A 13,827-nucleotide genomic window follows, 5' to 3' on the forward strand; every position below is an offset into this window, starting at 1 on the left:
TTCCATGAGCTCATAATGATACCTAAAAACAAAAATCTCACTGGTCCCCCCTGAAAGTTGCTATGATACTAACGCACTCTAAAAATTGATAATAGCCTGGGTGCAGTGGCTCACTCCTGTAGTCCCAGAACTTTGGGAGGTCAAGGCAGGCAGATTGCTTAAGTCCAGGAGTAATCTGCTTGAGTCCAGGAGTTTAAGACCAACCTGGGCAACATGACAAAAACCCATCTTTACAAAAAATTAGCCAGGCAGGGTGGTGCACACAGTCCCAGCTACTCAAGAGGCTGAGGCAGGTGGATCACCCGAGCCTGCGGAGGTCGAGGCTGCAGTGAATCATGATCGTACCACTGCACTCCAGCCTGGGTGACAGAGTGAGACCCTGTCTCAAAAAATAAATAAATAAATGAATAAGAATAAAAATAGATAATAAAGGGAAAGAATAGTTAAGAAAAATGAATAAAACCCAAGAAAACAAAGTAATTAAACAAAACCTTAATTAAAACTTTTAATCCCTTTTTGTATGCTGATTATGAATATGCCGTAAAATATGATGTACAGGAGAAAGGACTTCTTGTTGTCTTCCTCCAACACAATTAGCTTGTTTTAAAAGCTCTTGTTTATCAAAATGCATTTATTAGGTAGTTTATTTCCTCCTTAATTCACCAGGAACTTCAATACGGCAGGCATGAACACCCAGCAATAAGCAAATAAAAGCTTGACTACATTATTCCCAGCACACTGTGAAATGATGATCTATGCTTTGGTCTAACAAACACTTTCTGTAAAGGGGCAGATAGTAAACATTTGAGGCTTTGAGAGCCACATACTTCCTGTTGCAATTACTCAACTCTGCCACTGTACACCTAAAGGTCACAGACAATCCACAAACAAGTGTGGTTGTACACAAATAAAACTATGAATGCTGAAATGTGACTTTCACATGATTCTCATGTATTACAAAATATCTTTTTTCCCCAACCACTAATAAATATAAAAACTGTTCTTAGCTCACAGGCTGTATAATAAATATTGGTAGTAGGCCAAATTTGGCTCCTTGAAGCTAAACCTGATCTAGTCCGATAAATCTCTTTAATCATCTTAAGAACACTACTTGGCCGGGTGCGGTGGCTCACGCCTGTAATCCCAGCACTTTGGGAGGCCGAGGCAGGTGGATCACGAAGTCAGCACATCGAGGCCATCCTGGCTAACATGGTGAAACCCCGTCTCTACTAAAAAATACAAAAAATTAGCCAGGTGTGGTGGTGGGCGCCTGTAGTCCCAGCTACTCGGGAGGCTGAGGCAGGAGAATGGCGTGAACCCAGGAGGTGGAGCTTGCAGTGAGCCGAGATCGCGCCACTGCACTCCAGCCTGGGTGACAAAGTGAGACTCCATCTCAAAAAAAAAAAAACAAAAAAACCCCACTACTTAAAGTAGTTCTTCATTTATGATTGTTTATTCTAATTTAAGCTCCTTTAGGTCAAATTACTTTATAGGTGTCAAAATGATTTATCGGCCAAATCAGGTCAGTTGCTTTATTTTATTATTATTTTTTATTTTTATTTTTTGAGACGGAGTCTTGCTCTGTCACCCAGGCTGGAGTGCAGTGGCATGATCTCAGCTCACTGCAACCTCTGCCTCCTGGGTTCAAGCAATTCTCCTGCCTCAGCCTCCCCTGTAGCTGGGACTACAGGCACATGCCACCATGTCTGGCTAATTTTTGTATTTTTTTTAGTAGAAGCAAGATTTCACCGTGTTGTTGGCCAGGCTGGTCTTGAACTCCTGACCTCAGATGATCCGCCCGCCTAGGCCTCCCGAAGTGCTAGGATTACGGCGTGAGCCACTGCGCCCGACCTATTCATTTTTTCTTTTATTTTGAGAGGGAGTCTTGCTCTGTCACCCAAGCTGGAGTGCAGTGGTGCAATCTCACTTCACTGCAACCTCCACCTCCTGGGTTCAAGCAATTCTCCTGCCTCAGCTTCCCGAGTAGCTGGGACTACAGGCATGCACCACCATGCCCGGCTAATTTTTGTATTTTAGTAGAGATGGGGTTTCACCTTGTTGGCCAGGCTGATCTTGAACTCCTGACCTCAAGTGATCCACCCGCCTCAGCCTCCCAAAGTGTGGGGATTACAAGCGTGAGCCACCATGCCCAGCCTCAGCCAGTTGTTTTATATCTGAGCTATAACTTGTATGACAACAGAGACTTAAAATATAGGTGTGATAGAGTAATAAAATTAAGTTTCATTAGCACCATAAGACTGGGCAAAAAATAAATAAATAAATAAAGTTTTCAGTGGCTCATGCTTATAATGCCAACACTTTGGGAGGCCAAGGCGGAAGGACTGCTTGAGCCCATAAGTTCGAGACGAGCCTGGGCAACATAGTGAGACCCCATCTCTACAAAAAATTTTTTTAAAATTAGCCAGGCATGATGTTGCATGCCTATGGTCCCAGCTACTTGGGAGGCTTAGGTAGGAGGATCACTTGGGCCCAGGAGGTCAAGGCTGCAGTGAGCCATGATCATGCCACTGCACTCCAGCTCATGTGACAGAGTGAGACCCTGTCTCAAAAATTTAGAGGATATAAATAGTCATGACTGTAAAACAATTACTGTTTTTTAATAAATATAATTTAAGTAAAATTCATCCCCTTCAATGTAGCAACCTTATTGGCTGTTATGAATCCTCAAACAATTATAGAACTGGATTCCCAGGCTATGGATATGTTCTTTTGCCTATATTGTGGAAATGTTTTTTTCTGAAGATGGATGTCAATGATTTTTGAAAAAGCCACAGTTGTTCAGAGTTAAGCCTGAAAGATGATTAGTAACTCGGCTTATCCTACTTGAGGCTTATCATCTAGCCCGGAAGAGAAAATCAAGAGAGATCTCAAAAGGTTTTAAGCAATGACGAAAGTAAAAGGCTTTTTAAGGTGACTACTAGAAGAAAAATGTTTGTGTGGCTATTTAAATTCTGGTATGTATTAAAAGTTCATTTCATCAAATCACATATAAGAATCATTTCACTCAGAAAACACAAAGTATTTCAAGGTATGTAAACCTTCTACAGACTGTTACCTAATGTCATCAGAGCAGAAATCAGCAACCATCCAGCTTGTGTGCGCTGAGCTGAAAGGCGACTGTTTTGAGCAGCAGAACACAGCAAATCCTCTGCTAATGTCATAATAATCTATTTACATATAGAACAAGTTTTAAAAAAAGCATATCAGTTTATAAATTACTAAATGATAGCAGCTAACAATATCTTGAAAAATTAATTCTTACATAAAATAAATGTAAACGATAAAGAACTGTCATTCGTGTAGACTACATAATAGGACTGTCATAAAGGAAACTATAAAAAATTAAGTTTTCAAGGTTAAATACTGGTATATGAGGTAGTACACAACAATCCCGTAATTTTTTGTAGAGCACATGTGACAACAATGTAAGATTATTCAAGTATAGCTGTATAGAATTTGAATTTACTTTTAGTTTTGAGCAACTATCCTTTTAAATCCATAATTATCCAAAAAAAGTTTTCTTACAGGAGTCTCTCTCTTAAAAATGCTACATACAGCCAGGTGCGGTGGCTCACGCCTGTAATCCCAGCACTTTGGGAGGCTGAGGCGGGTGGATCACAAAGTCAGGAGATCGAGACCATCCTGGCTAGCACAGTGAAACCCCATCTCTACTAAAAATACAAAAAATTAGCCGGGCGTGGTGGCACGTGCCTGTAGTCCCAGCTACTCGGGAGGCTGAGGCAGAAGAATTGCTTGAACCCAGGTGGCAGAGGTTGTAGTGAGCCGAGATTATGCCACTGCACCTCCAGCCTGGGCAACAGAGTGAGACTCAGTCTCAACAACAAAAAAAAGCTACATACTACTTTTGTAACTCAGTAGCTGATAATAGTCTTCCAAGAGGTAGTATACTATAGTGGTTAGAGGTAGTCAAAATAGTCTCATACTGAAGAGTGAAATTTATTAAAATGTTATAGTAAAAAAGTCTATGAGGCTGGGCACAGTGGCTCATGCCTGTAATCCCAACGACTCAGAAGGCCAAGGTGGGAGGATCAATTGAGGCCAGAAATTCAAGACCAGCCTAGGAGTGAGCTAGGATCACACCACTGCATTGCAGCCTGGGCAATAAAGAAAGACCATGTCTCCTTGGAGAGAAAAAAAAAAAAAAAAGGACCAGCCTGGGCAACAGAGTGAGACCCTATCTTCACAAAAAAATAAAAAGAATTAGCCAGGCAATGGAATTACGTGCCTGTAGTTTCAGCCACTTGGGAGGCTGAGATGGGAAGATCGCTTGAGCCCTGGCATTTGAGGCTGCAGTGACCTATGATCTCGCCACTGCACTCTGGCCTAGGTGACAAAGCAAGACCCTGTTTCAAAAAAAGGGGTCCATGTTATAAAACAACAGAGAAGAAAAACAGGACATTTCACATTTATGGATAATGTATGCTTACACAGTACAAGGCCAGAGAGCATCTAATATGAGAAAACACCTATTACCAATCACCTCTGAAAAAGCAGGAAGTATTATGAGTTGGCATACAAATTTTCTAAAGAAGAAGGCTAGTGTATTTTAAACCAACCAACCAACTTACTACTAATTTAGGACTCCCTGCAGCTCATACAGTCAATGGATAGCACTCAAAAAGAGTGAGGACAAAACAAACCATTCTAGTCAAATCAGAACAAGTGGATAATTCTCTCGGAAAGAAATTCCAAATATAATATGGGAATGGGAACCTTGTCTGAATTAATGAGATATGAGAATAGGTTTAATTAAATACATTGAATGACAAGTCTTTGCTTAGCAAGATGTGATGTGTTAAGAATATAACTAAAATAATAAATTTAAATAATCTCATCTTCCAAAGTTGTCACCTACCTTATTTCAGTGGCATTGGCAATACTCAAAATATTTTTGGAATTGTTCAAGTTATGGAATGGTCTTCTGCAGAGCCTACACTGTGGTGGATATACTATCAAACTCCATAATGACACAGGAGTGGCAATGAGAAAGAAAGGAATAATGGTGTATTTTTTAAAATATATTTACAAGTTTGTGAGAAGTATGGGTTAGAAGGGCTTTCACTGTCAAATAATGTTCTCTGACAACTTACAATTCCTAGCTATTAAAAAAGAAACAAAATTCAAACACCATGCTTGCCTATGTTGTATTATCTAGGTTTCATTAAAATTTTTCTTTAGTTCTCTTCAAAATTCTTTGTACATTAAAACTGGGTTATTTATTCACTAGGTTTGTGTCATTTATTTGTCTGATTCTAAATTTACTCAGAAAATGACATTTTTTGGTAGCAATACAATTTGGAGAAGTTGAATATCATTATGAACTCATGAAATTTTATATATTATCTAGTATGTTTTAATTCACTGTAGTCATTATTAATTTTGATGTATAAATCATGCCATCTTTGATCAGTGGGAGCCCCTTAAGTTACCTCTTTTTAAAATGAACATAGTATTCCTTGATGACTTCCTTACTTTCTGGCATGACAAGATATTCCAAGTTTATGTTGTGCATTTCCTGCCCCAGACCTGAAACTAGCCATTGCTCCATAGAGTCCTGATTCCTTTTTGGTTGGAAACAGTATTTAGAGCTATAATCTGGGCACTAGGGGTATCCCTGACACTGGGTTATCATTGCTTTTAGGCCTTTTCACTGTACAAAAGGAGGATGTAAGTATTTTCAAAAAAATAAAATGAGTTCATACTGACAATTTCAATTTGAATCTAACGTATGGGGCTTTTACTTAACTTCAATTCTACAGTTTTAGTTCTTTCTACTTATATTGAAAACCTTTGTTCCTAAGAACATTAATATAACTATTTATCTACTTGATCTTAAGATATGTAAACTATTTTTAAAGTAATACCACAAATAATACCACTAACTAAATTATTAAATATTAAGCTTAGTTATTTAAGATTTCTTTTGCAGCTCTATTTATCCTCTAAAATAAAATTTTAAATGTACTTATATGGCAGGGCTAGATGTACAGCAAAATAAAGCATTCAGTAACAAATTCTGTTACTATGTGAAGATACTTCTAACAAAAAGCACCTCATTATCATACATAGAGAATGAAATCATTACCTTGCCTTTTCCATGAGGAATTCCTAAAGGACAATGTTTTACTGCTCCCAACAAAGCTGCTACAGCAAAACTGAAGCCAGTCACTGCTTCAGGTGAAGACTTATGTCCAGTAAGCCGTTCAAGGCAACGATCCAAGAGTGGTGTTAGGTAGGAGGGTAATGCCACGGCAATGCAGTGTAAACACCAAGCTGCTGCTAGTCGAACAGAAATGCTAGGATGAAGAATAACTGACAAGATACTGTCAAGGAGACCTGGAAGGATAAACAAATGATGACTTAGGTACATAGATAAAACTCACCTGACCATAAAATAGTCAAAAGAATACATAGCCACATGGATATAAAATATATTTTTATCAAAAGCCAAATTATAATAGAAAAATACATAATTACAAATAATTTTCTTTTAACTTCATTTTTCTCCCTTCTCACCATTCCTATTCAAAATAATTTTCTAACCTAAGAATTACTTCTACTAATATATCTCATGAAAGTTGTCCTAAATTAAGTCCGTACACAAAAGAAAAACTTTATTTCCTAAATAAGCCAATCTCTTATTTAGCTTCAGATCAATTATTAATTTGGTACTAAAAATTAAAAATTATCAACAAATAACACCTTGAAAAGAAATGTCACACCCTGGCCAGCTGTGGTGGCTCACGCCTGTAATCCCAGCACTTTGGGAGGCCAAGGCAGGCGGACCGCCTGAGCTCAGGAGTTTGAGACCAGTCTGGGCAACATGACAAAGCCCTGTCTCTACCAAAAATGCAAAAAATTAGCCAGGCATGGTGACGCATGCCTGCTGTCCCAGCTACTAGGGAGGCTGAGGTGGGAGGATTGCTTGAGCCAGGGAGGCGGGACTTGCAGTGAGCCAAGATTGTGCCACTGTACTCCAACCTGGGTGACAGACTGAGACCCTGCCTTGAAAAAAAAAAAAAAAGTCATACCCTGCCCCACCCTCTTTTTATTTTTTAATCCTTCTAGTACATTTATCTACATAATTCATATACTTTTTTTTTTTTTTTTTTGAGATAGCATCTTGCTCTGTCACCCAGGCTGGAATGCAGTGGTGCAATCTTGGTTCACTGCAACCTTCGCCTTCCGGGTTTAAGTGATCCTCTCGCCTCAGCCTCCTGAGCAGCTAGGATCCCAAGTGCGTGCCACTACACCTGGCTAATTTTTGTATTTTTAGTAGAGATGAGGTTTCACCATGTTGGCCAGGTTGGTCTTGAACTCCTGACCTCAGGTGATCCACTCACCTCACCTTCCCAAAGTGCTGGATTACAGGCGTGAGCCACCACGCCCAGCCTACATAATTAATACACTTTCTATCCACCATGTTGCTCTTATAAGAATAAAACATTAAAATCAAGGCTTCACTAGGTCCTCAGTGGGCTACTAACCAACTAACTACAAAGACAGTGAAGTAACTGTCACCATCAATAAAAGAAAGGGTATTATTTGCTATAATTCAACATAAATTTTCATGAAACATGTAAGTTTCATGTCAAATGCTATTTAAGTAAGTGTCCCAGATCTAAATAGCTTATAAACACAAATACAATGTAAAGTTTCTCAGCAAGAAATGTGTGCCACGAAGGATAAAAGCCATAATGATATATTTTTTGAAACAGGGTCTCACTCTGTCACCCAGGATGGAATGCAGTGGCATGATAATAGCTCACTGTAGCCTCAGTCTCCTAGGCATAAGTGATGCTCCTGGCTCAGCCTCCCAAAGAGCTAGGACTACTACAGGTGCACACCACCATACCTGGCTAAGTTTTAAAAAATTTTTAGTAGAGAGGAGCTCTCACTATGTTGCCCAGGCTGGTCTTGAACTCAGCTCAAGCAATTCTCCCATTTTGGTCTCCTAAAGTGCTGGGATTACAGGCGTGAGCCACCATGCCAGGCCTAAAAAGTGATTTTTAAAAGTGATTTTTTAAAAAGAAGCAAGTCATTTATGACCATATATTGAATGATTTTTTTTTAACATGAAATATCCAGAATAGGTGGATTCATAGAGACAGAAAATAAATTCATGGTCATCAGGGGCTGCGGCAAAGGGAAATGGAAATGACAACTAATGGACTTCTTCCTGGGGTAATGAAAAGACTCTGGAATTAGACAGTGGTAGTGACTGTACAGTATAGCAAATACACTCAAAATCCCTGAATTGTATACCTTATAAGCGTAAACTTCATGGTAAGTGATTTATATCTTTTTTTTGTTTTTTGAGACAAAGTCTCTTGTTGCCCAGGCTGGAGTGCAGTGGCGTTATCTTGGCTCACTTCAACTTCCATGTCTGGGGCTCAAGCGATTCTCGTGCCTCAGCCTCCTGAGTAGCTGGGAATACAGGCATGCGCCACCATGACGGGCTAATTTTTCTATTTTTAGTAGAGACGGGGTTTTGCCATGTTGGCCAGGCTGGACTTGAACTCCTGACCTCAAGTGATATGCCTGCCTCAGCCTCCCAAAGTGCTGGATTATACGCATGAGCCACTGCGCCTAGCCATGAATTATATCTGAATAAAGCTATTATAAAGTGATTAAATACTTAAAAAAGAAAGAAAATACTGCTTTAAAGACCTTTGAGGAACTGAATTACTTGTACTGTACTAATGTTTTCACTGCAGATGCAGAGAAAGTTCAGGTTTACTTCTCTGTAAGGTTTTCCATGTTGTAAGTCTCTAAATGGGGGGTAGGGTGCAGACTTAGAGAACAATCTTTAATTACAAAAGAAAAAACTAAACAATATACATCTTTTTAATAATCCTGATTATAAATTTTTCATAACACATTTCTCATAAATCTATAATGGAATCTATAAGTAAGCTATATGAAGATTTCCTTCCTTGGAACAAAGTTATCTAGTGTACAAGGGAAAACAAGGTATTCCAATGAGTCACAAACAGATATACCTGTACTTGAATCCTGTAGCAAAGGTGCCGCTGTGGTGCCAAGATTGTGTATGAGATTTCCAAGTTCTTGTAAAGCACAAACCAGCATATGTTGGCTAGCAGCTACATCTGTGGAACCAAGCCGGGTTTCCAAATTACCATCACTCATTACGGCATCTGATAGAAATGCAAGAATTAACTATGCATAACCACTGTATTAAAATATATTGAAAAGGGTGTGAAGAGTAAAAAGGTATAACGGCAAAAATTTATACATACACTTGATCTATATGAAATACTTGAGGCAATAACTAAAATGCTTAAATGGGGACTTCCATCAATAAAGAAAGAAATGAATTACTATCACCAATTTAGTTCAAGCATTCCAATCAGAGATCTCTTATTACTCCCTTAGCAAGTGGCACTGAGAGAGAGAACTCATGGGAAACTAAAAATGATTTCAACATTATTGATATTTAATATCCAACATTACTGATATTCGAGATAAGCAGAGTAGACTTAAAATGGTACAGGAACTGAGATAGACAGTTTCAAAAATAATTTATCTTAAATTCTATAGGAAGTACAACATGAATTCTGAGGAACTTCTATCAGCCTTCAAGGTTTCTGTATTAATATAGTCTTATATATCAGTCTAGCTTTCCCAAAGGGACAATTCCATTAGCACTGTTAAACAAACTGTCTTAGTAGAGATCCATACCCATAACTTTCTTTAGCTTCCAGATGGCCTGGCAAATATCCTTTACAGCAGCAAGCTGAGCCTTTTCTCCAAGAAGACCACCTATAGTAGTTCGAAGAATAAATGAAACACAACGGCGACAGCAGACGGCATCAATCTGAGTTTGGGTGGCTTTAGGGTGTGACTGTGACACAAGGCTTAGGATATGAGAAAAAAAGGCAGCAAAATTTTTCTCTAGCCAAGCTCCTCCTAGTGTTGAAACAAATACCACATAAGCCTAAAAAGGAAAAGAGTTTTATTTTCAATATTAAATTGTTTCAATTCTGTATTCTCCCCCACAAAACATGTAGCATTTATTAATATTTTTCTTATTCCTTATAAATTGTATTCTTTCCTAATTTATGCCACTTGAAATATACAAACATAGCACCATTTTGTTTTTGTTTAAGCCAGAACTGAAGTGCATTTTTTTTTTTTTTGAGACGGAGTCTCGCTCTGTCACCCAGGCTGGAATGCAGTGGTGCAATCTCAGCTCACTGCAAGCTCCGCCTCCTGGGTTCACGCCATTCTCCTGCCTCAACCTCTCGAGTAGCTGGGACTACAGGGGCCCGCCACCAAGCCCGGCTAATTTTTTTGTATTTTTAGTAGAGACGGGGTTTCACCATGTTACCCAGGATGGTCTCGATCTCCTGACTTCGTGATCCACCAGCCTCGGCCTCCCAAAGTGCTGGGATTACAGGCGTGAGCCACCGCACCCGGCCTGAAGTGCATAGTCTTTCAATCAAGACTTCATTTCTGTTACCCTCCTGTTTTATTTTGGTCAGACTACAGTTTCAGGATAGTCAGCATACCCAGCTTACATGTAAAATGTATCTGTGGCTTCTGTGAACAACGGCTCCGAGAGATTTAACATTCTGAACAAGAAATCTCAATTTAAACATACAAACACATTATAAGAATTAACTATGCTCCAACATTATAACTCTAAGGAAATTTAGTTCTTTATTTTCATGAATATTAATGGTTTTTCTTACTCCATAGATATAAAGTAGTTTTAAGTTATCTGTTCCTTAGAAACACACAGTTTAATTACAATTATACTGGGAAGCTCATATTTTCATGGAGACTATATACAGTATAAAACAATGACAATATATGTGAATTTTTCAAAAATACAAGTTTGCTTTGAATGATAACGGTGTTTAGAAAAAAAAAGATAATCCAAGGAAAGAAGGCAGATATCTCTTTGTTTTATTGTTAAGATAACTCTTCCAAGAGTTTACCTCTTAAAACTTGTTTAGGATGAAAAATTTAAGCACTGAAGTAAACTACATGCTGTACTCCTTGAGGGTTAAAGCCACATAAAATGTTTATTTCACCTATGCTAAACAATTATGTATGTAATAGCTTAAATCTGAACTGCATGAGCACACACAAATACAATGGAAAACATGTTAAACCACAAGATACACAAAAGCACAACAGCTGGAAACAAAAAATGTTTGTGTTTCAAAGAAAATTAAAATGTTCCATTATTAGGAACGCAAAACACATTATAGGTAATAAGGTCCTCTTACTTGCAACCTAGTTTTAAAAAAATGTTTTGGCCTTACCATTTATATCTATTTATAGATATGAGAGCATAAGTGTTGACCTTGCATAGTACCACTTCTGTGGAGTCAGATACTAAAACTTTCATTATAGGCCAGTAAGAGTTAGATTGAGATACTGATTTGTGATTCCAACCTGAGTAACTCCAACTCGAACATCCCTACTGACTGAACTGGTTCCTTTCAGCATATCTCCACTGGCTCGAAGGAATCCTGAACTCCCACGTAGAAACCCTGTTCCTAGTAATTCCAGAACTTCCTCCAAAGATACTCTGCGAATGCTTTGACGTGAGGCTGCTATGACAAAGAACAAAACTGTGATTCATATTTTACAGACTAAATTTTAATGTAAGTTCTTGATTTGCAAAAAGCATGTTAATAGAAACAAAAATAAACTAAAAATTCAAACAAAATGCAAAATTTACAGAACAGTCTACACAGTAATACACAAAGTCACACAAGGGGTCAGAGGTCAAATCAGAATGGACCCGGAAGTGCATGTCAAAAACATCTTAAAGACTATGACTAAGATCATGACCTATTGCTTCCTTTCCTCAAAGAAGTTAAAAGGCTGTCTTCTAAAACAGGGGAAAAACATAAATAAGACTGCCCTAGTCCTCCACAAATGAAAATGCTATACAATGCTTTGAAAATTCTTTTGAAACATGGAAAATGCCAAAATCATAATTTTATTTTTCCAAATGCTGTACAACTCTCAAAGAAATTTATATAATGTAAATGTCCTATTTTTAAAAATTCTCTATTGGCAATAAAACTTTTGCTATTCCTTCAGTCTCTGAAGAAATCAAAGCTAAATTCATTAAAACTACTCAGTTGGCTCTTAGGCTACAATAACTAAGAGATTAATTAAGGCAGGAATGTTTAAGATCGACTTCAGTTTGACACAGCTGGGTTTCTCCCTGTGACTAGATAATATTATCTCCCTAAAAAAAAGAAGAAACCATTTCTCCCTTGAAAATTAATGGTCACAAGCTCTGACCCTCTACAAGAGTATAGAAATAAACTTTTGTTACAGTTATGAACAAAAAAACCTCCTCCCTAGCCTAAAGAAAACCATCTGAGACAAATGAAAATCTAACTTGGCATTTGGGGAAGAAACATTATTGAATAGTGCAAAATCCATGCTCTGTGGATCATAAATTCTAAGAAGAGACAGCAATAAACGTAATAAATGACTATGTATATTAAACAGTGATTAAAAACCATGCAGAAAACAGAGCAAAATGAGGTCAGGAATATGGGGGTGGAGTGAAGTGTAGTTTGTGACTTTAAATAGGGTATTGGGGTAAGATGCATTGAAATGGTGACATTTTAACACAGTTTGAATGTAGGGAAGAAATTAGTCATGAGGGTATCTGGAGAAAAAGTGTTCTAGGCAGAGGAAATGGCTATGACAAAAAGGCCTTTATATGATGCCAGGTGAGTTTACACAGAGCAATGTGGATGGAGCAGTGGAGGGGGTAGGTAGGAGACAGGTCAGAGTGTAAGGATGGTGAGAGGGCAGAAGATATAGGACCTTGTAGGTCATTATAATAAGGCTGTGACTGAAATGAGATGCCAGTGGAAGACCGTGAGCAGACGAGTGATATAATATGTCATGCTGCTGCTGTGTTGAGAGAAGATTATAGAGGGGGGTAAAGATAGAAGCAGGGAAAACCATTAGGAATGATTTATTAATGTAAGCAAGAGATGATAGTGACTTGGATCAAGGTGGTTAAAGTGAAGTGGAGTGAATGGAATCTGGATACACATAAATATATATTTTAAACTTTTTATTAGAAAAACTCAAAATTAGAAAAAAGCTGTAAGAATAGTATAATAAACTTTCATATACAGTCACGTACTACATAAGGACATTTTCTTAAATGACAGAGATCACATATATGACGGTGGTCCTGTAAGATTATAATGGAGCTGAAAAATTCCTATTGCCTTGTGACATTCCAACACATTACTCACGTGTCTGTGGTGATGTTCATGTAAACAACCCTACTACACTGCCAGTCATGTAAAAGTAAAGACCATGTAATTATGTAAAGTACATAATACTTGATAATAAACAACTGTTACTGGTTTATGTATTTATTATACTTTTTATTGTTATTTTAAAGTATACTCTTATTTATAAAAAGTGAACTGCAAAACAGCTTCAGGTAGGCCCTTTAGGAAGTATTCTAGAACAAGGCATCGCTATTACAGGAGATAACAGCTCCATGCGTGTCACTGCCCTTGAAGACCATCCAGTGGGACAAGATACTAAGGTGAAAGACAGTGAGATTGATGGTTCTGACTCTGTGTAGGCCTGGGCTAATGTGTGTGTTTAAAAGTTAAAAAAAATTTTTTTAATAGAAAAAAGCTTATAGAACAAGGATACAAGGATATAAAGAAAATATTTTTGTAGAGCTGTACAATGTATCTACGTTTTAAGCTAAATGTTACTATTATTTCTAGAGCAGTGGCAGGATCTCAACTC

The 13,827-nt window shown here is 37.9% G+C and overlaps 1 protein-coding gene across 12 annotated transcripts in view; it reads right to left on the reverse strand.

Moving 5' to 3' along the window:
- HEATR5A (HEAT repeat containing 5A) overlaps positions 1–13,827 on the reverse strand; it is a 129,183-nt gene that overhangs the window by 85,855 nt on the left and 29,501 nt on the right. For 5 of the 12 annotated variants that reach the window (XR_010109793.1, XM_034937393.3, XM_003821204.5 and 2 more), the window contains exons 7-11: positions 11,470–11,630; positions 9,745–10,000; positions 9,045–9,200; positions 6,128–6,378; positions 3,077–3,188 (exon numbers count right to left, since the gene is read on the reverse strand). Coding sequence is in view for 10 of the 12 variants with exons in the window: in XM_034937393.3 (XP_034793284.1) it covers positions 3,077–3,188; positions 6,128–6,378; positions 9,045–9,200; positions 9,745–10,000; positions 11,470–11,630 (936 nt within the window). In the remaining 2 variants the exon portion in view is untranslated. The remainder of the gene's footprint in view (positions 1–3,076; positions 3,189–6,127; positions 6,379–9,044; positions 9,201–9,744; positions 10,001–11,469; positions 11,631–13,827) is intronic. The other 7 variants (XR_010109794.1, XM_024925479.4, XM_055097454.1 and 4 more) reach the window with 3 other exon arrangements.

Source organism: Pan paniscus, chromosome 15 (assembly GCF_029289425.2).
Source record: "Pan paniscus chromosome 15, NHGRI_mPanPan1-v2.0_pri, whole genome shotgun sequence".
Taxonomy (NCBI): domain Eukaryota; kingdom Metazoa; phylum Chordata; class Mammalia; order Primates; family Hominidae; genus Pan; species Pan paniscus.